Below are 25109 nucleotides of genomic sequence, written 5' to 3'. Positions count from 1 at the left end.
TCAGGAACCCAGAGAACATAGTGTAGAGAGCAGGAGAAAAATAATTAATCATGTCCTGATACTCAGATAGAAAACCATGCTTATAAATGGTTCAAGCCAGAGAAAACAATGAAACAAAGAGTTAAAGCTGCCACTTTGGGTTTGATTCACCACTGGGTGATGTTAGCTGCAGGCATAGGACCCCTGTGGTCAAAGTCCACTTGGAGAGGGAGTTGTGGCAAAGTAGCGCCCTCGCACACACCTCTACCCCACACCACAGATTGCAGACTGGGTAGTGTTTACTGGAGGATGTGGTAACTCAGTGCAGCCCTCAGGCAGACTCGAAACAGCAGGCCTCACCAGAAACGAACGCTGCTTCACCCTCACTGGAACTGCCCAACGGGAGCATGGTGACGAAAATACCACCTGCTGCCTAAAGGTGAATCGCTAATGAAGGGAGATGCATTTGATACCTTTTAACTTGCATTCTCTCCTTTAGTTCATCCTAATAATAAACAAACACAATGGTGTATGTCGGTGACAGGGATTAAAGTATCACCAGCAGAGTGAGATTGGGAGGGCATGGTGGGATGAAGGGAGTCAAGAACCTGGAAGCCCCAGCTGTGCCAGGAGTCCGAGCGCTTGGGAACTGGTGCTTACTAGCTCCCTGTCAGCCTGCCTGATGGAATTTCATTTTGAAATGATCGAAATGAACCATTTGGGTTTTTAAATTTTTTTAAATTCTCGTTTGCAGAGAATTTCAAAATATCTGGTATTCATTCCAAACTGGACTAAAGCAAAAGTCTGAAATTCTCCACGAAACAATTGCTGTTCTCCATACAGCTCTGTGGAAAATCACAGTTCGTGTTTTGTTTTATTTAGTACTTGCAGTTTTCAGCGCATCGAGATTAAAGGCCTGATATTTCCTTTCATTTACACCAGTATAAATCCAAGTCAGTCAAGTTACACAGGAGTAAAAACACTGGAGGTGAGAGGAGAATCAGGCTGTAACCTTATAATTTTTTGAAAATAAATAGTAAAGTGAATGCTTGCTCTTCTGCAGGCACACGGTGACCTGCAAAGCACAAGCTCATGCATTACTAACATATCCCCATTTAAATGCAGATTTTTTGCTCTTTACACAGGACTTCAGGGAAATCCTCTCCAGGTAAATTGTAATAGGATAGCAAATTGTAATTCAATATTTCACGTTAACGTATGTTTCAGCTTATTGATCTCAATTTTCTATCACTTTTAATGCAACATTTGCCTAGGGGGAAAGAGAGAGGATTGCATGCATTTTAATAAGGCTTGTAATTCATTATTAATTATTTCTGATATTCCACATATCTGTGCCACTAGAGGCATTGTGCTTATACCTTGGTGCCTATTTTCAATAATGGAAACTGGCAAGGTGTGACCTTACATATTGCAGGAAGTAATTGAGACACAGAACTGGGAAGAGGAGGAAGGAGAAAGGGAGGCAGACACTTCACCATAACAACCTTTCTGGTCACAAGGGTACTGGACTCTTCAACTTCTGGGTCAAAGTAAGGCCCCAATTCTTTGGTGGCAGCCACAGGATCAGGGCCTAAATGTTGTGGACCTGATTCATTAAACGACTGGAGAGAGAGTTGGGGGCCAATTTGGCTCTTTGCCTTCCCACACCCAACATTTAATTTCCCCACTAAACCTGCCCCTTTCCCCATTTGGACAATACTGATTTGCATCGATAACTGCTAATGTTGGGAGAGGTCTATCATTGTAATCTCCGTTCTCTGTTTGTACAGTACTTAGCACAGAAGGATCCTGGTCTGTAACTGGAGGTCCGAGGTGCTATGGTAATACTAATAACTTATGGCAATAATTATAATTATCTTCAGAAACTTCACTGCCGCCACCACCCCAAAATGTCATTTCTTACCTAATGCTATTTATTTATGCAATTAACTAGTTTGGAGAATACTATGTTCAATTAACCCCTTAAGATTAATTTCAGGATTCCCTTGTGCCATGTAACAGAATGGCTCTCCCCTTAATGGCTGGAGGGCCTTGGGCTAGCCAACCCTGAGTACTAAAGGAGGCACACCTTGGGAAAGTAGCTGATTCCATATAAAAAGCAGCAGGGGATGGGACTGGTTCTAGAAATAGAAAACTGAAGTTATGGTGCGGGGGAGGGGTGGCGGCAGCAGCAAAGCAAGATTAGCTCTTACAGAGACTTTGAGTTGTGTGAGAAAGAGAGCTAGAAACCCACCAACTAAGGGGAAAGAGACATTGAGTTGGTGTTCAGGCCTGAAAGGCCAGTGTGTGCTTGGAGACTGAATAAAGTGGACCCCCTTGGGCACCGTTTTTATTTCCTTTGGACTTCTGAGTTTAAGGAACCCTGTGAAGGAAACAATGGCGGCGGAGCGCTGCAGAGCTACCTCTAGTCAAAAGGGGGCGCTCAGAGGGTGGCCAGCTCCACTACATGCCATATCCAATGGTGTATTAAGGTGAAATGTTTCCATGTGCAGAGGGCTATGCATCCTTTATTTCCCATTCATGATATTTTGAGGATTTAAGTGAGTTGTAAGAGGTGCCAAGGCCTATGCAGGCCCCTCCAAGCAGGAATGAACCTCATCTTTAAACAATACTACTTATGACGCATGGTTCCCATGTGTCATAACCCTAAAGGGTTATTCATATTAAAATATGAATACATACAATTATTAAAATGTATACGATATTTGAAATCCCATTCTTTGGATCAGGGACTGATCCATTTACTCTTTGTTTTTAAAGTGCTTAGCACAATTAAGCTGTATGGTGGCTGAGGGTTATAATTTAATAATAATAAAAAAACCCAACTCAATTGTTTTAATTGTTCTGATGTTGCAGATGAATGTCCAGTCTGCAGTGCTGTGGAACCACGGAAAACAGGTGGCTTGGCAGCAGAATTTAGGTCTAGCTTGCAGCATTGCCAGTTCAACTCATTCATAAATCATGAGTAAAGCCCCAGTACCTCGTGAGATTAGATTAAAATCATAAGGATTTTAAAAATAAATGTTCTGTTCTTTTTATTTGTCTTCCAGTTTCTGAAACTTTACAGTGGTCTTGGGTCACATTTTCAAGCTTTTCTGGGCAGCCACGAGGGCTAGCAACTTGTTGACTGTTTTTTGGTTTAAATAAAGATTATCACCTAAACATATGTCCCCGGGGACTGGGACTTTACGAAGAACACCAAATATCACGAGACCTGCAATGAAATCATGAGTTGCAAACACTGAGTTTACCACAGATTATGAGGCTTTGTTTATAATTTGATCATTAGAGGTTAAAATATACCAAAGAATATGTACGTATGTAGTAGTGATCTCCATGTAATAAATTATATGTATCATGCCCCTTCAAAAGTCTCATCTATCATCAGCCCCATTAATCCATCTCTTTCTACGTTATTGCCAGCATTCCAAATATCTGGCTGTCATATCATATAAAAACCATGAGAGAACTGTTTCCTTCTCCCTCCCCAAATATTGACTTTCCCCCCAAATGACAAGGCAATATTCCTTTGTGCAACAGAGACAGGCTGTGATTCATCAAGGCTAGAAATGGGAAAAGGTGTACATTTAGAAAGAGATCCCCACTTTTCCGAAGGCAGATTAGCATTTGCTTTTAGCCCTGGAAGGTCTTGTGATGTCACACATTAAAAGCACAGCATCACAGATGGTGGAGCTCCTTTTAGATAATTTTTACAGTTTGAAAATGTTATACTTTTTTTCCCTTGGAAGCCTGGACAATTAGACTCATAGTATTAGAGTAGCGTGGCTTTACAGATGGAGGGATAGGAAAAAATAATATAGCACATAAGGGTAGAGCTTGTCAGAAGAAATTCAGCAGAACAATTTTCCATCAGAAAATTCAGTTCCATCTGAATTGAAACACTTTGCAAAATCGTTTCATTTTCACCAAAATTCCAATTCTGAGGGGGAAAAGGGAGGGAAAAAACTTTCAAGATCAAAACAAGATCTTTCAACATTATTGGATATAAACTTTTGATTTTTCCTTTTGAAATGACTTTCATTATACATTTTCTTATTCTGTATTATAATTATAAAGTCAGGTCAAAATAAAAAAAGTAATTTTTCTGTTCTGAAACTGAATGAAAACAGATTTTGAAATCTCAAAATCTCCTCAAAAATATAACTTCTGTTCTCTGTCTAGGTCTATATGGAGGTATAAATAGCAATAATGGGATGGCACTTAAAAAAGGAAAATTTAATTAGAGTGAATAGCAAAAAAAACTTCCTGAAAAGAGTAGATGAGCCATTACTTTGGGACTTTTCAAGCTAGATTTGATACAACGTAAGAACATGGACTATGGTGAATAATCTTGCATTGGCCAGGGAATGAAGGGATCAGATATTAACAAATAGAGCTTTACTGTTTCTATTTTCTGATACTTTGAGAATATTATAACCTAGCATCATGATGTTGTGACACAAACATTAGGATGTAATAAATTTTCCCTGCAAGACTAACAGTTAAACATAGAAGCTGCATTAGTTCTATTACCTTTGCCAGCTCAACTCTACTTCGCCACACATTACTGCTCATTTGCTGTCTTAAAAATGTGCTTTCTTAATTACACTAGTTGAAATGTTGGCTGGGTGTGAAAGCAAATCATCTGAACTTTTCCATTTGAACTGTGAGAATCAATAAAGTGTTGTTTATATCCTTTTGCATGTTCACCTCTGTTTCCATCCTTACAAAGAAGAAAATCCTGTGTAGATGAAGATAAAAGGCTCCCCCTATTGGATAGAAAGGAAGTTATACTGACAATCTTTCTTTTAACTTATGTTTGTAGTGTTGTCTCATAGACTCATAGACTTTAAGGTCAGAAGGGACCATTATGATCATCTAGTCTGACCTCCTGCACAATGCAGGCCACAGAATCTCACCCACCCACTCCTGTAACAAACCCCTAACCTATGTCTGAGTTATTGAAGTCCTCATATCATGGTTTGAAGACCTCAAGGTGCAGAGAATCCTCCAGCAAGTGACCCGTTCCCCGTGCTGCAGAGGAAGGCGAAAAACCTCCTGTGCTGGTCCCAGGGATATTAGAGAAACTTGTCCCTCTTTTAACTTACGTCATTTTTAACATTTTATTCATGGAATATTTACTGCTTCCAGTTTTGTTTTATTAAGCTGACAGGTTCTTAATGCTTGCTTTGTTACTGAGCCTTTATTTCATACTTGGAGATGAAACAATAGGAATCATTTTCATAATATTAAGCAAGGTGCAATAAATACTACTATTAAACCATCAGATTTCTAGAGGAAAAGTCCTGGGCTGAACAACAGATAGGTTGTTTGGGGGGCAGGGGGGGTTGTATTTTTCCCTAAAGCTGCAATGTACAATCTGTGTACTATATTCAAAGATGATAAAATTAAATGTCTGTGAGACAGTGTAAAGAAATTTTATAACATTTCAGATCATAAACAGCTTCTACGAGCTGACTGTATGTTATAAATGTTTAACTTGATCATCAATTTTTAGCATGAAAATTCAGAAATGCAGAGTTGGTTTTAAAGAAATAAGATGAACTGCAAAGCTTGCAAAACAAAGCATGCAAACTATTTTAAGGCTTTCTCCAGAGGAAAGCATTTTCCATAGGCCTCTATGACTAGACAGCTGCAGAGGCTGCTCTCTCTTATGATGGAGTAGTTCTCCCATTGTCTCCAATCTAATGAAAATGCCTAGCTGTTACACAGAGCTTTTAATCATTGGGTCTCAAAGCACTTTCAAAGGTCAGTATGATTATCCCCATTTTACAGATGGAGAAACTGAGGCCAGGAGATGTGAATTACTTGCCCAAATTCATCCAACAGGCCAGTGGCAGAGTTGGATTTAAAATCCAAGTCTCTCCTACATGTCTGTCCAGTGCTCTAACGCTAGCCAGCCATTATGTAGTCAGCCGACACTAACTCATAGACTCATAGACTTTAAGGTCAGAAGGGACCATTATGATCATCTAGTCTGACCTCCTGCACAATGCAGGCCACAGACTCTCACCCACCCACTCCTGTAACAAACCCCTAACCTATGTCTGAGTTATTGAAGTCCTCAAATCGTGGTTTGAAGACCTCAAGGTGCAGAGAATCCTCCAGCAAGTGACCCGTTCCCCATGCTGCAAGGAAGGCGAAAAACCTCCAGGGCCTCTGCCAATCTGCCCCGGAGGAAAATTCCTTCCCGACCCCAAATATGGCAATCATTCTTCTGGCCTTTATCTAAGAATAACTGTAGCATGAGTCTTATTAGTTCTGGGGTAACTCTGCACCACTGTGCGTACGCAGAATTTGCATCCTCTGCAAATTTCTTTGCTTCCCTGCAGAAAAAATGACTTCTGACGAGGAAACAAAGGGAAGCCATAAGAGCGGTCGTGTTGTTTTGGGTGCCTGGAGCATCTGGTGGAGAGGTAAATCACGGGGGAGGGGAGGGGAGAGGAGAGGAGAGGAGGATGAAGCCACGGCAGGTGGCTCCTACCCTGCACCAGGCTCAGCTGCTAGTCCCAGCTGGGCTTGGGGAGGACAGGACTTCCTCTTCCCCTGTAAGGGACAGCTGGGGCTGGGTCAGACCCACACCCAGAAACCTCTTCTGGCTGCAAGAAGCTCATACTGCATTGCTTCTCAGCCATGGGAGAGGGGTCACTGTACAGGGAGCTGCACCCCTGTCCACCCAACTCTCGTGCATCTGGACCTCTCATACCGAAACGCCTCCACCGAGCCTGGCCCCCCTGCACCAAAAGCATCCTCACCAAGACTACCACACTCAACCCCCTACTGTGCCGACCTTTACCCCCTGCACCTAGAGCCCCTCGGAAAGCTCCATCCCCGCCCCCACACTCAGACCCCTCAGCTGAGCCCCAACCTACATCTACAGCCAGACCACCCTTTGCTGAGCTCCCTGCACTCAAACCCCCAACCCAACCAGCCCCACCCCTGTACCTGGACCACCCTAATGAGCACTCAGACATTTACCCACTGAGCCTCAACCACCTGCACCCAGACCCCCCACCCACCCAACCCCACCAAGCCTAACTCCCTTACCACTCAGACCCCACTGCTGAGCCCCTGAATCCCAGAGCCCCCCAACGAACCCCATTCCCTCCATACCCAGATCCCTCACTGAGCGCCAACCACCTTCACCTAGATGCCCTTGCAGAGTCCCATTGCCCCTGCATCCAGAATCCCGTCGATTAGCCCCTGTGCATCCAGAGGCCCCCCCTGCACTCGGACCCCCTCGCACCCACTTTGCCCCACATAGAATCCTCTCAGTCCACATCTGGATTCCCCACACTAAGTCTGTCCACACTTGGATCCTGCCAGGCTGAGCCTGTTTGCCCACACTTAGTACGCCTGGTGCAGAGGAGCAGGGCCCCAGGGTGTTTCTGGAGTGGGCCTGGCCCTTGCACTGTGTCAGGGTCAGGTGCACTCTCACCGCCGAGTCCATGTCCTGGGGGGAGCTGCAAGGTGATCACCCACCTCTGTGCAGCCGGTGATGGAGCCTTCACATTTCTTCATTGACAAAATTTGCAGAATTTTAAAGTATCGTGTGCAGAATTTTTATTTTTTTTGGTGCAGAATTTTCAATTTTTGGCTCAGAATTCCCTCAGGAGTATTTTTGGTCTGATGCAGCCCTCCTGGAACTATAACCTGTGGTGTTCTTCGAGTGCTTGCTCATGTCGATTCCATTCTAGGTGTGCGTGCACCCACGTGCGCAGTCGTCAGAGATTTTTGCCTTAGCAGTATCCATAGGGTCGGCAGTGGCGCCTCTTTGAGTGCCGCACTCAGGTGCCATTATATCAGGCGCTGCTGACCCTACGTCCTCTCAGTTCCTTCTTACCACCCATGGGTAAGTTAGTCAGAATGCCTTTCCTTACATTGCAAGGGCTAGAGGTTTTTCGTCTACTGACTTCGAGCCTTAGGGCCTTGTCAATAGTTTGTCTATAATAGTGTTAAGTTTAGTTAGTAGTTAGCAGTTAGGGTCCCAGAGAGGACTTCTCCCCAAGCGGGGCATGCCCCAGGCTCCAGGGTTTATGCCTTGCATGGACTGCCGCAGGCCTATGCCTCAAGTACTTGGGGGAACCACACATTACAGAGAAGTGCCGAATTTGTAAAAACTTCCTGCGCCGCATGCAAAAGGAGCGGGATATTCGGCTACAGGCGCTCCTCATGGAGTTCGCCCTGCGTCCGGCCTCCGTGCAGCCCTGCCAGGATTCACCAAGTACATCGGCCTTGGTGCGCAGTGTACCCCCATCACTGGTGCCCAAAGAGAAGACCAGAAAGCATAGCTCCCCGGCACCAGGCAAAAAGGGCCATGGGTCATCGGGCAAGGGACCTGCTATGGGCTGCCTGACCACTCCGGAGCTGCATGCTCGTACCTCCCCAGTTGGGGTCCTTAGCCCCATGAAAGGTCCACCACCAACTCCCAGGAGCGGCATGGGACCTAACACCTTTACAGCACCGACACCTTCACAGGCTCCCCCAGCACCGAGCACAGGCCTCCACCTGCACCGCCAATGCAGCACGTACCTCAGGAACCGGCAAAGGCTCCCCACAAGGGCAAGCCAGCTGCTAAGACCACTCAGGGAGCAGTGGAGTGCTGCCAACCCCACAAAATGAAGCAGTGCTCTCCACCGCCGCACCGCAGATCACTGGAGTCACAGCCCAGACTCTCTGGGGCTCCCCCTCAGTCACTGGTGCCACGTTTGCGGTCCCTGTCGTCTCAACGCGGATTGCCTAGAGGAAGACGCCAATCTCCGTACTACCGATGCCATTCGCCCTCCTGCCAGTCATCCTCTCGGCACACGCCTCGATCGCCTGCCTCGTGGGAGTGCTCCTCATTGTGTCCCTGGTTCCCCTGGCACCAGCACCGGTCCCCTCGATACAGGCACCAATCACCTTGTTCTGGGCACTGGTCTCTGACGGCAATGGTCAGCAAACAAACCCAGGCACTGACTGCCCCACTGTGGTCACCAGAATGGGATTCCTCTGGCACAGAAGCCCAGTTCAGCCCCTTGCCTAGACTGCACTGGCACGAATGGGCACCTGAGGCCGTGTCAACATCAACAGCGCCGACTTGGCAGCATGGCCAGTGGCCAGCGCAGAGGCCTTATTTGAGCATGTGGGGAGTGCTGCTTATGGCAATGCCCCCTTCACACCTCTCATCAGCCGCCGCCTCGGACCAACAGCTGGTGGCACCAATAGCACTAGGCTCGGTGCAAGAGGCACGCTCAGAGGTCGAGGCAGAGAGAACTGCACCCCGGGGGCCAGAAGCGCTCCTTTTGGGGGTGCGGTCGAGAGCGACACCCCAGTCACCTTCCAGGATCCACCCCACTCTTCAACCATCTTCGTCCCTTCTGTTTGGCCTGGTCCCAAGTCACCGCAGACTGTTGGGTGCTGGACATAGCGTCTCAAGGTTACACCCTGCAGTTTATGCCTGCCCCTTCCTCCCACCCCCCATCCCTCTTCAGGGACCCTTCTCACAAGCAACTACTTGTTCAAGAGGTCAAAAACCTCCTGCGCATGGGGGCAGTGGAGGAGGTCCCTCGGCATATGGCAGGGAAAGGTTTCTACTCCCATTATTTCCTAATCCCGAAAGCAAAGGGGGCCTCCGATCTGTTTTGGACCCGCAATGCCTCAACAAGTCTCTCAAAAAGTTGAAATTTCGCATCATCCCCTCCCTGGATCCGGGAGGCTGGTATGCTGCCCTCGACTTGAAGGATGCCTATTTCCATATCTCCATATTACAAGGTCACAGACATTTCCTCCGTTTTATAGTGGGCGAACGCCATTTCCAATTTACTGTGCTCCCCTTTGGCCTCTCATCAGCCCCCAGGGTCTTCACGAATGTATGGTGCTAGTGGCCGCTTACCTCAGACGTCGAGGGGTCCAGGTCTTCCCATATCTCGACAATTGGCTCATCAAGGGCAGGTCTCAGGATCAAGTGCTGAGAAGCTTCAATCTGGTGCATTCCACCTGCCACTACCTGGGCCTGTTGATAAACAAGAAAAAATCCACCTTAAGGCCAGTCCAACACATAGAGTTCATAGGGGCGGTTCTCAACTCCATGCGAGCCAGGAGGGATGTTTTCAGGCCATGTCAGACATGATCTCCCGTGTGAAGAACCATCCACTCATCACGGCTCACACCTGCCTGCGGTCGCTGGGCCACATGGCCGCCTGTATATACATGATTAGTCAAACATGGCTGGCGTCGGTTTACACCCCCAACAGACACGATCTAGACCGGGTAGTCATGGTGCTGGATCACATCCTGTCATCCCTGGAGTGGTGGTTGAACCCTGGGTCAGTGTTGGAGGGTGTTACCTTCACAGCCCCAGCCCTGACCCTGGTCTCAGATGCTTCGTACCTTGGCTGGGGAGCCTACCGGGGCGAGTTCAGCACTCAAGGCCGCTGGCTGAGAGACGATCTGGCCCTTCGCATCAATGTCAGGGAGCTACGTGCGGTTCGCCTGGCCTGCCAAGCGTTCTTGCCTCACCTGAGGGGCAAGGTGGTGCAGGGCCTCACGGACAATACCACCGCAATGTATTACATCAACAGGCAGGACAGAGCCAAGTCATTGGCCCTTTGCCAAGAAGCTCTCAACTTTTGGGACTTTTGTGTGCGGCATGCCATTCATCTGGTAGCTGCGCAGCTGCTCAGGACCAAGAATGTGCTAGCAGATCGCTTCAGCAGGACCATCTCACCTCGCCCAAGTGCTCACTCCATCTGGAGGCAGCCAGTCTGATCTTCCAAAAGTGGGGAACTCCGCAGACGGACTTGTTTGTGTCCCACCAGAACAGGAAATGCCATGTGTTCTGTTCACTCTGGGGGATGGACAGGGGTTCCCTGTCAGATGCTTTCCTGCTTCCGTGGGCGGGAGCCCTCATGTATGCCTTCCCGCTGGTTCCGTTGATCCAGAGTCCTCGTGAAGCTCAAATGGGACAGGGCGAGGGTTATCCTGATAGCCCCGGAGTGGCCTCGTCAGCACTGATTTGGCATGCTGCTGGACATTTCGGTAGCCGCTCCGCTGCGACTCCCTCTCTGGACGGACCTGCTGTCCCAGAACCACGGCAGTCTCCTGCACCCAAACCTGGAGGCGTTGCACTTGATTGCATGGCTGAATGCGGAAGAGTGTGAATGTTCGACCCAGGTGCAACAGGTCTTGCTGGGTAGCAGAAAGCCCTCCACCAGAGTGACTTACTGGGAGAAGTGAAAAAGATTCACATGCTGGGCTTTGGATTGGTGCATCCGGGCAGAGCAGGCCTCACTGCAAGTGATCCTGGATTATCTTCTGCTCCTCAAACATCAGGGCTTGTTCTTGTCATCAGTCAGGGTCCACCTGGTTGCTATTTCGGTTTTCCACACTCCCGTCCTCCTCGTTCCAAGGAAGATCGGTCTTCGCACATGACGTGGTGGCCCGGTTCTTGAAAGGTCTGGAGCGTCTTTACCCTCATGTCCGGGATCCTGTCCCTCCCCGGGATTTGAATGTTGTGCTGTTGTGGCTCATGGGGCCTCCCTTCAAACCTCTGGCTTCCTGCTCCCTTCTCCTTTTCTCCTGGAAGGTTGTGTTCCTGGTGGCGGTTACATCCTCCCGCAGGGTGTCTGAGATCAGAGCGCTTACATCAGAATCACCCTATATGGTGTTCTACAAAGATAAGGTCCAGTTGCGGCTGCACCCAGCATTCCTGCCCCAGATAGTTTCCCAGTTCCATACTGGCCAGGATATTTTCTTTCCGAAGCCCCATAAATCTGAAGAGGAGCGCAGGTTACACACCCTGGACATCCGGAGGGTGCTGGCCTTCTATGTCGATAGGACACAACCGTTCTGTAAGTCAACATAGCTGTTCATTGCGGTGGCAGACAGGATGAAAGGTCACCCAGTGTCTGCTCAAAGCATTTCATCCTGGATCACAGCCTGCATCTGATACTGCTATGAGCTGGCAAGTGTGCCTCCACCGGCAATAGTCAAAGAGCACAGTGGCTTTCTTAGCCTAGGTACTGATCCAAGAGATCTGTAGAGCTGCTACCTGGTCGTCTGGCCACACATTTACATCCTATTATGCACTGAGCCAGCAGGCCTGGGATGATGCTGGCGTCGGCAGGGCAGTGCTGCAAAACCGTGAACTTTGAGCCCACCTCCATTGGCACTGCTTGTGAGTCACCTAGAATGGAATCGACATGAGCAAGCACTTGAAGAAGAAAAAACGGTTACCTACCTTTTTAACTGTTCTTCAAGATGTGTTGCTTATGTTCATTCCATTACCCACCCTCCTGCCCCTCTGTTGGAATTGCCAGCAAGAAGGAACCGAGGGTATAGGGTCAGTGGCGCCTGATATACCGGCACATGAGTGCGGCACTCAAAGGGGCGCCACTGCCAACCCTACGGATACTGCTAAGGCAAAAATCTCAGATGACCACGCACGTCGACACATGCACACCTAGAATGGAATGGACATGAGCAACACATCTCGAAGAACTGGAAAGGTAGGTAACAAGTTTTGAGCGGGTATGATCTTGACCTAACACAGTAGCTGTTTCCTGTTGAATTTCTGTATTCTTGCATGGCAGTCATGCTGTGGGGGAATGTCATCAGGGTGGGGGAGTAAAAAATGCAGATCCCTCTGTGATCCGAAAGGTTTCCAAGACCGTTAGCGACTTAGGAAAGAATTTTGAAGGGGCTGTGTGAATTGGACACTACTGTAATGAATGCTGACAGAGGAGAGAAGCCTCTCAACAGTCTCAAGTCAGCAACTAAAGTGAGGGTAGGGCCTATAGGATCAGCAACTGAAGGTTTGACCTGAGGAAGGATTACTTTAGAATAAGTATATTATAAAGTTATGCCTAGTTCTTGTCTGTCGTACTTCTTGAGGCTATGCAGAGAGATTGCTATGACCTAGATTTATGGCAACTCCTCTAGTTTGTGATTTAAGATGAGGGAGATAGTCCCGCATAGAGTTGTGGAAGGCAAGGAACCAGTCAATACACGTGAACTGCCCAGCCCACATTCATGTCTGCAACGGGAATTTCTTTGGGCAGCCCACTACTTAGTTGATAGATGTAACTTTCCACACTTTCTGCTCCCAGAAGGCAAAGACTTTTTCATTTACATTGGGCCACTTAATTGCAAATCCAGAGGGGTCCAGCTTCAGATCCACTGGAACTGATGCATTTTTGCTGCATAAGTTGATAGGGTGTAGAGACCACAGACAGGGACTTGCTGGTCTCTACACACTCCTGAGCTCTGTTGCCAAAGGTCTCCCTGTACCCTGCCATGTAGATCGTGCTACCATTTTGTGGATTATGTGCTTATTTTACCCATCAGCTAGTAATAATGTAACTGATGGCTAAAATAAGCACATCTTGTAAATATTTTCCTCTAATGTGGCCTGCAAAGGCCTTAGCCTAGTGATACTGCTTAGCAGAAATTGGGGACAATCTTGGAGTTCATGCTCTTGCTAAGCAGAAATTGGTACAGGATTTACTGATCTTAAAATACACACATGGATATTATAATCTTTATATATAGAACCGTGCAAATCCATGGATCATTTTTGAGGATAATGCAGTGGATGCAGATACAACAGCACAGGGCTCTATGGATCTGGAGTGGAGACAGAGATGTATTCACACAGGGCCAAGCCAAGCCCCAAACCGCTTTGCCTCTTCCCAGCACCCGCTGGGCGGCTTATAAAGCGCAGCCAGGTCCCCAGCCTCCATTCGCAGCAGCCACAACCACTTCCCCTGAGCTGGGACTATGAAGCCAGGCAACATGTCAAGGAAAAGGAAATCCAATTTCTGACAGAGCTCGGAGTGCTTTAAATAGGATAAAAAGTCCGCTGACCAGGCTGGGAGCAGCAAGAAGGGAAGGGGGAGAAAGGAGGAAAGTCGATGCCTGGCAGGGGATGGAGAGTCCATGAAGTGCCAAGGAGCCCGGCCACCTCGCTGACAGCTCGGGGAGCAGAGGGATGAAAGTCAGTGAGCCCAGGGAGTAGGAAGCAGGAATGGGCGAGAAGTTCTGGGAGCCCATCCCTATCCTCTCAGGCCAAGTACCCGCAGGGAGGGCAGACCCATGCGTGTGGCGAGGGCTCTGAGCCTGGGCCCCGTCCTGTCCCCTGAGGCAGCAGGCCCAGTACCTGGCAGGTACATGTTGAGCAGTAGCAGCTGGGCTCCGGTGCCATGTCTCATAACAGTGCCTGTCCCACAGCGTCTGGCTTGGGCAGCGTAGCGTGCTCGGGGCTGGCGGCCAGCAGCTAGAGCTGGGCATCAGGTCAGAATTGGGGCTGTCCAGCAGCTTGTCCGCCTCCTCCACACCACCCCTTCCCCCCAGTCCCTGCCCTTGTGTTGCCTCTTCCCTGCAAGGCACCCCCCTCTCCCCCTCCAGATGGCTTGCTGCTGCAGGTGTGGATAGAGGTAAAAGCTAGCAGATCGCGGGTTGATCCTGGTGGATGCAAATCCACATTTATATAATGTAGAAGCTGCTTCTCCCTGGAAAACTGCTGCCAGCTTGGCAGTGGAAGGTGACCTAGAACAAAAATGGCCCATAGCCTTTGCCCTTCCTTCATCGGTCTGTGCATGGAACAAGCTCACTTCCTGAGCACCTCAGCTACAAGAGAAATTGCTTAGAAGAGTGGTTCCCAAACTTTGGTATGTGGAGCGTTGCTGATGTATCTCAGTTCCAGCTGTAGTTACATTAAAAGCTAAAAATAATCATTCTAATAGAAACAAGCTTTAATGACTAGGGATCCAATGTATGTGGTGTACATCATCTTGCATGGGAGATATGTGGCAAGGGAACAAGTACACTTTTTCTAACTGGAGAGATACACCTATCTCCTAAAACTGGAAGGGACCTTGAAAGGTTGAGTCCAGCCCCCTGCCTTCACTAGCAGGACCAAATACTGATTTTTGCCCCAGATCCCTAAGTGGCCCTTTCAAGGATTGAACTCACAACCCTGGGTTTAGCAGGCTAATGCTCAAATCACTGAGCTATCCCTCCCCCCACTCCAATCTTTAAATTGGTGGAAAGGAGTAGGATAATTTTCTCTTCTTTTAATCATACTGGCCTTTAAAGATCCCATGGTACTTCATGCAAGTATAAAGGAATCAACCCTGCTATCTTGGCCAAATTCCAACTTGAGTAATTACAATTCTGCCTACCTAAAATTCCCTTTGCAGGAATTTCAGTTGGCTACTACATTCAGTTCCCTTCCTAAACTATTGCTGTGCATTGTTAAACAGATGCTTTCTTCCACCCTTGGGTTTTCTTCATTCCAAAAGGAGATGATGCCTATATTTTGTTTATGAATCACTCTGGGCCAAAAAAGTACTTGATTCATGTAAGTTGTTTCCTTCAGCTGCCTTTCAAAAGCACCAGTATTTTTAAAAATGTGAACTGATGACTGAACCAGAGCTGAATTCTTAACTTAACCTACAGTGGAAAATGAAGGATTCTCTCTCACCTATTATTTTCAATTAGTTTATGCAGAAAAAATAAATTTCAAACACATACATGCTACGGTCAGTTGCTCGCCTGTGCTTTAAAGTTGGTTGTATTTTACTTGGTTATTCTGTAGTAGAGATGATGGATTTAGTTTTTAAATTTATGCAGAATTACCTTTGAGATGGCACATATTGATTCAAAAGAATGGTTTGGATATAAACATTTAGGGGACAAAAGGATATATATATATAGATTTTTAGAGTATATTGTCTTCATTGCAGTAAACATGAAATTTAAACCTCCTTAGCCAGAGAGGAAATAAAGGTCACTTCATTTGCTTATTTGGCAGTTTGTTTTTTAAATGCCTTTGTAAAGAGATTTCCCTGGTGTTTACTTAAATTATTTTTATTGTTTACAGCTAACCATGTGCTAAAGTTTGGAACGCTTGTCAGCACTTCAAATACCTATGATGAATCTGGAGTTGTGACCATAGAAACAGATAAACCCTTGCTGTGGACAATGGGTATCAAAAATAAGCAAAATGTTTAAAATTATAACTGCCTTTCTTTCAGCTGACCAAAGACTTTAAACATACTGGAAAATTTCACTCATTAACAGAAACAGAATTACTGTGCCAGCAGTAAAAAAAAATAAATAATTTTTTTTGGAGGAGCAGAAGGAAGGGAAAGACAATGGAGATCAATCGGTCAAGTGAAAAATCTTTAGGAAGATAGTGACAAAACAGAATATCTCCTATTAGTTCCATGTGTAGGACACATGCACTTCCTAAACCAGCAGCACTGAAGGGACTAATGGGCATAGACTGACCTACTTTATTCCTTGCAGGAGTGTGTCCATATTAGGTTTTAATATTACTGTTAGATCAATGGTTGAAGAATCTGTTCTCAAGTCAAATTCTAAATGATGTATTATGTATGTTCTTGTTTTGTATAAGAAAACCTTGTGCTGTTTAATGTGACTAGAACAGGCTGATCATCTACCCTGCTGTTTAGTAACATAACTCAAGTGAAGTAGGCAAAAGCTAATTGCAAATTTTAAAGAAAAACAGCAATAAAACCACTGCAGTGAAGTTTAGAATAGAAGGCTGAGTATTTCTTGTAATGCTGCTCTGTGCTGCCATTTTACTTCTACTTTCCAGCATCAAGTACTATTTACAAACTTCTAATTAACAGACGGTAAGCAGCATTAAACTAATAAAGTGCTAGTTAGTGTGCAAGCTTTTATAGATTAAGTTTAGATTTGTCACAACTGTATGAGCTTTGTATACAGAAGTTCATGCAAGTTTTTTAAACTGGATAAAGTTGCATTTTAATTTGTAAAATTTGAACAGACTGCTGTGATAACCAAACTGCTATATTTTCCTGTAAAGAGTTTGTTAGCGTAAGGTGGTACAGAATGCATGTGTCATTGAATAGATGCTAAACACAACGGTATATAACAAATTTCGTGCTAATGTTAGTGTCAAGCTGCACCATCTTGAAAAGCACTGTAAAGACACATTAGTGGAATCCAAAACTGTTTGGTAAGGAAGGATAAGGGCCCTCAGCTGATAGTGTGATCTGTAAGTATATATTTCAGTTGTTGCCTCTTTTAAAGAGATGGTGTTTAGAACAAGATCTGAAAAACTACCCTACTTTTTGTAAGTAAAACCAAAGGTTACTTCAGCTCAAAGACTAAAGTGAAGTCTTTTCAGCTTGCTTTATGCTTCTGACGGCACATTCCTTTTTGTAGGGGTCTCCACTCCCCTGATTACAAGACACAAGACAGGAAAATGGCAGTAGGTTAGTGTTTAATATGAATGGATTTAGAATTAGGTTTTAGTACCACCTAATGCTGGGCCAATATATGTAAAGAATTATTCTACTGCTGAAAGCAGTAAACCAAGAAAGGCAGTTCAGTCACTTTACCTCACCTCATACAATGAGCAGCCAACAGTGACAAGTTATTTATTTACTGAACCTAGAGAGTTCAAAGACTCAGTAAAACAAAATGAGACTAACTCAGATGTCAAGCTTGTTTTAAATCTTAACCTGGTTTATAGCAGTAAATAAACAAGATACAGATTTATGGAATATTTTTAAACAACCCCCCCCCCCCCCCCCGCCCATTGTCCATCGCTCCAAACTTCAGGTAACAGATCTTCTTGATGAGTGTTCAGCCACCACTGTAGAACAAGAGAGTTTGATCAGTTTCAAGTAAGACCACTATCTTAAGTTACATCATCTCATTCTAACTGGAACTAAATCCCCACTAAAACAGCCTTAAAAACAGCACAAACATTACACAGTGCCTTAGTCTCATCTTTGCTCTGAGAGTTTTTTCTTAATTTGAGGATTATCCCAAAGAGGCAGGAAACATGTCAGAGGATTCCAGTCACCCTCTTTTCTTTGATTAGATGGGAGAAGGGTCCTGGAACTTTTGTTGTAATATGCATCCCTACTAGGGAAATGGTTGAGAATAACTTTGCCAAAATGACTGCTTTTTTAACCAATTAAGAAGTCTTAACTGAAGTGTTTGAAACCTTCAATATCCGTGATTTTTGTAGTGCTACTTACCAGATTGATTTAAGCTTCAATGTTCATATGCAAAAGCTTAATACATAAATTGTGGTATATTGTACAAAAGTTATGTAACATTGGAAACACTGCTTTACTTTTAATAAAGGTATTTTTAGTACTATTATTTATTAGCTTTGTTGGGTGATTTCTTCCAATACAGTCTCAAAACTATATGCCTCATTTACACTACATTCTCTGCAAGTGTTCAAGACACTTAGTGAAATTTCTAATTAAAAATTAAGTGGAAAGTTGAGAATGCAAAATCCAAACAAACTGCTGTACTACCTAAACTCGCAGCAAGTAATTACTCCTGGGGCAATTCTGCATATTGATATTGTTTTTGACAAATAAAGCACTCCAGTTTCAATTATTTTGGTAATTTATTTCAAAATACCTGTCAACAATACATACAACTAAAAAGATTCTCCCAGGAGTTAAAGAAACCCTCTAATGACCCAGTTCCCACTGAGGAGTGTTGGAGTGGGCTGTGTGGGGTCCTCAGAACACTCCCCTCCAGAACATGGGCGGCAGGTTATATATTTGTGTGGGGCTCGGGCCCCACCAATATTCAGGGCTGGGCGCCCTGCTCCAGCAATAGTTGGAGCTGGGTCTCTTTTCCCGCCCCCCCGTCCTGCCTGGATCGGCCCCAGCCACCGCAGGTCTCCCCCCGCCGCCGCGACCCTGCCTGGAGCAGGTCCCAGCCCCCGCCTGCCACCCCCCTCCCTCCGCGTGTTTCCCCCCACCCCCGCCGCGTTGTGTTGCGTCCCTGCCTGACAGAACGCAGCGCGCTGCTGCCGGGAGGGCTCCCAGCAGATTTGCTGTCTGCTGCCGCAGGGTCCTAGTGCCTGCCCTCCGCCAGTACTGGCAAGGCAGGCTGCCCTTACCCTGAGCCTCTCCAACCCCAAACCCTCAGCCCCAGCCAGAGCCCTCATTCCCCGCACCTAATCCTCAGCCCCAGCCCTGAGCACCCACATCATGAACCCCTCATCCCCTGCACCCTAATCCTCAGCCCCAGCCAGAGCCCTCATCCCCCCGCACCCTAATCCTCAGCCCCAGCCCTGAGCGTCCCCACATCATGAACCCCTCAGCCCCCTGCACCCTGATCCTCAGCCCCAGCCAGAGCCCTCATCCCCCCACACCCTAATCCTCATCCCCAGCCCTGAGCACCCCCACATCATGAACCCCTCATCCCCTGCACCCTAATCCTCTGCCCCAGCCAGAGCCCTCATCCCCCTGCACCCTAATCCTCAGCCCCAGCCCTGAGCACCCCCACATCATGAACCCCTCATCCCCCTGCACCCTAATCCTCTGCCCCAGCCCGAGCCCTCATCCCCTGCACCCTAAGCCTCAGCCCCAGCCAACAGCACCGCCACATCATGAACCCCTCATCCCCCGCACCCTAATCTTCAGCCCCAGCCCTGAGCGCCCCACATCATGAACCCCTCATCCCCTGCACCCTAATCCTCTGCCCCAGCCAGAGCCCTCATCCCCCTGCACCCTAATCCTCAGCCCCAGCCCTGAGCGCCCCACATCATGAACCCCTCATCCCCTGCACCTAATCCTCTGCCCCAGCCAGAGCCCTCATCCCCTGCACCCTACTCTTCAGCCCCAGCGCTGAGCGCCCCCACATCATGAACCCCTCATCCCCTGCACCCTAATCCTCAGCCCCAGCCAGAGCCCTCATCCCCCCGCACCCTAATCCTCTGCCCCAGCCCTGAGCGCCCCTACATCATGAACCCCTCATCCACAGCCCAACCCTCTTCCCTAGCCCTGAGCCCCCTCCTGCATCATGTACCCCTCATCCTCAGCCCCACAGTCCTCACCTTGCACTCCCTGCTATCCCCAAACTCCCACCCCCATCCCACCCACCCCTTCCCAACCCCAAACTCCATCCCAAAGCCTGCACCCTTCACCTCCTCCTGCACACCCACCCCCTGCCCCAGACCAGAGCCTGCACCCAGCACCCTTCCTGCACCCTAATCCCCAGCCCAGGATCTGCACCCCAGACCTCCCCCACCGAGCCCCCTCCCAGAGCCTTAGGCAGGTGGGGGCGGAGTTGGGGGCGGGTTCTGGGCCCCACCAAAATTTTTACAAACTTGCCACCCATGCTCCAGAACACATACACCCCTCCTCCCAGAGCCCAGCTGCATGCACCACTAATTTCTTTACTGTCCCGCCAGGGGACATGGTGTGGTGCGACCCTGCTCTTCCTCACCCTTTGCCAGAGCTGAGTCTCCCAGGCCCTCTCCTGTCCCCAGGAGAATGAGGCTCAAGCTGGGCAGCCACAATGTGCAGCCTCTATCCCCACTGAGCTGGGCACACCACTCACTGTAAACTGTGCTCTGCTAAGTCCAGCAGCCCCTAGTGGCGGCCAGCAGCTCTGCAGCCCAATTCCACAGGGGAAACATGGAATTCTGCACAAATTCTGCATTACACAGTGGTACAGAATTCCCCCAGGAGTATTTAAACATCGTGGGCCACCTTCTCTCATCTACAAATGCAATGAATAGCACTAAAATTTTGCAGTATATTATTTAGTAAACAAAAGATGAAGCACTAATATCTGAAAGCAAAATTGATTTACTGAAAACTCCTGAATGTTTGCAAGATATAAATGAAGTTGCTGAAGTGCTCACTATACTGTACTATAGTGATGGGGGCCACATAAGTACTTGGATAAATGAATACCAAAGCAGCCTTATGATTGTGTGCATTGAAATACTAAGCTTAGTTATCAATACAACTCTGAACACTTATTCATGTTCTGATACTGGCATTACCATTTTATCAGATTTACTTACACAATGATGTTGTTGATAGGGATATGAATCAATTTCACAAAGAAACCAATAAATCCCATTATCGCAAAACCTATTGCTGTTGCCATGGCAATCTTCTGGAATTCTGCAATTTAAGAAGTTATAGGTTTTAGTCCTGTAAGTTTAAATCTACCACTTAAAATGCAGTAGATTAGGTTACTACAATGACCATGGAGAGATTTGTGCGTTTGAAAGTTTCTCCCAACGTTAAGATAAAAGGCACTTTAGACGTGCCTTTTAGATGGTAAATGCCCCGAGACAAAGAAACCGTTATTTCGTTTCTAAAAATAACCCAAGTTTTAGAAATACTAGGTTTCCAGGGATTAATACTTGTAGGATTACAAAATACAGAATATCATATTACTTAAAGCCAGATAAGCTAACTTGAACTTTTAAGTCAGACAATATTATAAACAAAGTACTAAAGTATTCAATTTCCAAAAGAAAACAAGCAAAATCAAGTTAGTGACACTGCACAAGATTAATTTGATCAGACTAAACATCAGGATGTGAAGTGTCCATAGAAGCCATTATCAAAAGGATTCTGAAATTAAGCAATTTAAATTTCAGAACACTTCAGCTGTTTAGACTGCTACAGAAACTCACTACCTTACTGCTATCACAAGTTTGACTTCAGCAAGATGTATACCAGAAAAAAGAAAAAATAATTCAAATTGGTTGTTATACACAGAATTAAGTGCATCTCATGATTTTTCAGACAAAACTGTGCAAAACAGGTTGTTTGCTACACAAGTGCAAAATTGACAATCAGTCAACATGAAAAATGAATAGACATTAGTATGCCTATAAACACATGAACTTCCTGTTTTTTTGTGTTTCAGACAATATCATAAGATAGAAAATAAAAGTGAAATGAGCATTATGGCCCTAGGTTTTTTCTCCCTTTAATCTTCCTTCTTGCATACTTTACCTTTTCTGTCTGGCTTAGTGCATCTTTTAACAAGCCTGATGGAATCTTTTACAAATTGACGGCTGGGCTCAACAAATTGCATTACTTGATCCATGACTGCCTGCAAGAGTAAGTGTCAATTTTAATACATAGATTGTTTCAAGAATCATTTTTATGTAAGATGTTAAATGATTTTTCAAGAGGCAAATACTGCCTTTGCCCTTCTGCTGGTCTTATTTAATGTACATTAAAGTGTTAACATTTTCACATTCAGTATTTAATCACACACTATGTCAGGATTCTAGGTTTTTTTAAGTCTACAAAGTTGTTAAAAATCTATATTTTGTTGCAATGTATTTCGTACCCAGGAGATGGAGCCACACCCGTTAGCACAGTCAAGTAATCAATCCAAAGAACCATGAACTTTGACTTCCAATTTTTACATCCTTTGAGTCTTATTGATGTTCCCATTCTCCTGCATAGTGTTCCTCTATTTTTGTCTCCATTATTCCTTCTATATTTACCAGTTTATACATTCTGAATCTAACTGGCGTACTGATATACTTTCACATTACAGTTTTCATCTATAAGTTGTCTGAACACTCTTCCAGGAGGCGTGTTTTTGTTTTAACTACAACCAGAACAACAAACAGTAAACATTTAAGTGAGTGTGTCATGATCTAAATTAGGGCTGTACGGCGATTAAAAAAGTAATCGTGCCGTTAAACAATAGAATACCATTTATTTAGTATTTTTGGATGTTTTCCACATTTTCAAATATATTGATTTCAATTACAACACAGAATGCAAAGTGTAAAGTGCTCAATTTATTTTTTATTACAAGTAAACCTCTACCCCGATATAATGCGACCAGAAATAACACGAATTCGGATATAACGCGGTAAAGCAGTGCTGGGGGGGGGGGGCCTGCACACTCCGGCAGATCAAAGCAAGTTCGATATAACGTGATTTCACTTATAACGCGGTACGATTTTTTGGCTCCCGAGGACAGCGTTATATCGGGGTAGAGGTGTATCTGCACTATAAAAAACATCAGTATTTTTCAATTCACCTAATACAAGTATTGTAGTGCAATCTCTTTATCATGAAAGTTTAACTTATAAATATAGAATTATGTACAAAAAAACTGCATTCAAAAATAAAACAATGTAAAACTTTAGAGCCTACAAGTCCACACGTAGCCAGCATCACAAGATATTTACATGCCAGATGCGCTAAAGATTCATATGTCCCTTCATGTTTCAACCACCATTCCAGAGGACATGCGTCCATGCTGATGACAGGTTCTGCTCGATTACTGTCCAAGCAGAGCAGACCAACACACGTTCATTTTCATCATCATGAGTCAGATGCCACTAGCAGATGGTTTATTTTCTGTTTTGGTGGTTCAGGTTCTGTAGATTCCACAGTGGAGTGTTGCTCTTTTAAGACTTCTGAAAGCATGCTCCACACCTCATCCCGCTCAGATTTTGGATGGCACTTAAGCTTCTTAAACCTTAGGTCAAGTACTGTAGCTATTTTTAGAAATTTCACATCACTACCTTTCTTTGCATTTTGTCAAATCTGCCGTGAAAACATTCTTTAAAAGAACAACATGTGCTTGGTCATCATCCAAGACTACTATAACATGAAATTTGGGTAAAACAGAACAGGAGACATACAATTCTCCCCCAAGGAGTTCAGTCACAAATTTATTTAATGCATTTTTTTTGAACGAGCATCATCAGCATAGAAGCATGTCCTCTGGAATGGTGGCCAAAGCATGAAGAGGTATATGAATGTTTAGCATATCTGACACGTAAATACCTTGCAATGCCGGCTACAAGAGTGCCATGCAAATGCCTGTTCTCACTTTCAGGTGACATAAATAAGAAGCAGGAGGCAGTATCCCCATAAATGTAAACAAACTTCTTTGTCTTAACAATTGGCTGAACAAGAAGTAGGACTGAGTGGATTTGTAGGTTCTAAAGATTTACATTGTTTGGTTTTTGAGTGAGTTATGTAACACAAAAATCTACATTTGTAAGTTACACTTTCACAATAAATAGATTGCACTAAATACTTGCATGAGGTGAATTGAAAAATACTATCTCTTTATTTTTTACAGTACAAATATTTAATCAAAAACATAAAATGAGCACTGTACACTTCGTATTCTGTGTTGTATTAGAAATAAATATTTGAAAAAATAGAAAACATTGAAATTTATTAAATATTTGGATTTGTATTCCCTTTAACAGTGCTATTAATTACAATTAGAAAAATTAATCACAATTTAAAAAGTGAGTTAATTGCAATTAATCAACAGCCCTAATCTAAATCCTAGATAGCAAAGGAGGTTTAGTACCTACAAAGGGCAAGATCCAACTGCCATGTGATACTTTTCAAATATCTTCAAGTTATCAGTTAAAACCTATTCCTTTTCAAAATTTTAACTTGCTAGAGGGGTGCAACGAGTTACAAATCTACTACATGTTTTACAGTTTTCTTTGGTATTTCATTCAAGCAGACGTGCAATCAGAAGTTTCTTTAGCAAGGCAAACCATCCTACAAGAGTGAGGGGCGGGCAGCTCGGCGACACACTGCTGTCAGCGGCAATTATTAAGCGTGTAGAGACGTGACACTAGTGCCCTTTTCCTCGTGGAATCCGATCGCCCCACAGTTGATACCGTCACACTAGCTTTTATGATTTGTATTATTACCACGCCCCCTAGGAGCCGTGGTCAGGGAGCGGGACCCGGCTGTGATTCACTGCTGGCTTCGCCCTGAAGCAGAGGAATAGTGACTCGGGGCTAGTGGAGCTGGCAGAGGGAATGGGGGGGGAGGGGCTGGTTTATGGCCGGGATTTCGCGGACCAGCCGTAGCCGAAGCTTTCGCCGGACTCACGTTCTGGTTTCCCTTGACACCCGCTCCACGCACGGAGCGCAGCGGCCTCGGGCCGGGGCAGGGGAGACGGGTGGGCTCCCCCAGGCCGGCCCCAGCCCTCGGACACGAGCTCCGCGAGCCCCGGGCCCGCCAGCCCGTTACAGCCCCAGGGGCGCCCCCGGGGGCTGAGGGAAGAGACGGGCCCCCCCCCGCTCACCGCCACCCCTCAGAGCTACCGGGGCGGGGGCCCCGCGCGGCCGCTTCACTCCCCGAGGGCGCCGCCCCCTCCCCCACCGGAGGAGCCGCTACCGCTCTCACCTGAGGCTGCGGGGCCGGACGAACCGCTCGCGCTAAGGACACGTAGCAACTGCACAAGTCACGGCGAAGAACCGGAACCGGAACGAGAAACTGCGCCGGAACTTCCGCCTCCGGCGCTACGCGCCCCCCCCG

The 25109-nt window shown here is 46.0% G+C and overlaps 2 protein-coding genes across 16 annotated transcripts in view; one reads left to right on the top strand and one right to left on the bottom strand.

Moving 5' to 3' along the window:
• TPK1 (thiamin pyrophosphokinase 1) overlaps positions 1-18168 on the top strand; it is a 476657-nt gene extending 458489 nt beyond the window's left edge. For 5 of the 11 annotated variants that reach the window (XM_039523063.1, XM_039523052.1, XM_039523054.1 and 2 more), the window contains 2 exons: positions 6354-6437; positions 15884-18168. In XM_039523063.1, the coding sequence (XP_039378997.1) occupies positions 6354-6437; positions 15884-16014 (215 nt within the window). In that variant the 3' untranslated portion in view covers positions 16015-18168. Of the gene's footprint in view, positions 1-1769; positions 1821-2856; positions 3000-3050; positions 4628-6353; positions 6438-15883 lie in introns of those variants that run through there. The other 6 variants (XM_039523066.1, XM_039523059.1, XM_039523057.1 and 3 more) reach the window with 5 other exon arrangements.
• SEC61G (SEC61 translocon subunit gamma) lies at positions 17565-25108 on the bottom strand. 5 transcript variants are annotated; one of them, XM_039523071.1, is made up of 4 exons: positions 24978-25108; positions 21795-21894; positions 20846-20948; positions 17565-17650 (listed from the first exon to the last, which is right to left on the bottom strand). In XM_039523071.1, exons 2-4 carry the CDS (start codon positions 21886-21888, stop codon positions 17641-17643), a joined length of 207 nt encoding a protein of 68 aa, XP_039379005.1. In that variant the 5' UTR covers positions 21889-21894; positions 24978-25108; the 3' UTR covers positions 17565-17640. The 5 variants fall into 5 exon arrangements, with proteins under 5 accessions (XP_039379005.1, XP_039379002.1, XP_039379004.1 ...); XM_039523068.1 differs by lacking the exon at positions 24978-25108 and adding an exon at positions 24681-24812; XM_039523070.1 differs by lacking the exon at positions 24978-25108 and adding an exon at positions 24346-24494.
• Between the last annotated feature and the right edge of the window lies 1 nt (position 25109).

This window comes from Mauremys reevesii, linkage group 2, assembly GCF_016161935.1.
Source record: "Mauremys reevesii isolate NIE-2019 linkage group 2, ASM1616193v1, whole genome shotgun sequence".
NCBI classification, from domain to species: Eukaryota; Metazoa; Chordata; order Testudines; family Geoemydidae; genus Mauremys; species Mauremys reevesii.
The sequence above is the reverse complement of the archived record's forward strand: the minus strand, read 5'-3'. Positions and strand labels throughout refer to the sequence as shown.

Excerpts from the sequence above, each read along its gene's own strand:
- SEC61G (XM_039523071.1), bottom strand. The coding sequence starts at position 21,888 with ATGGATCAAGTAATGCAATTTGTTGAGCCCAGCCGTCAATTTGTAAAA. Across the intron at positions 20,949-21,794 it reads CACTAAGCCAGACAGAAAAG|AATTCCAGAAGATTGCCATG; the intron begins GTAAAGTATGCA and ends CTTAAATTGCAG.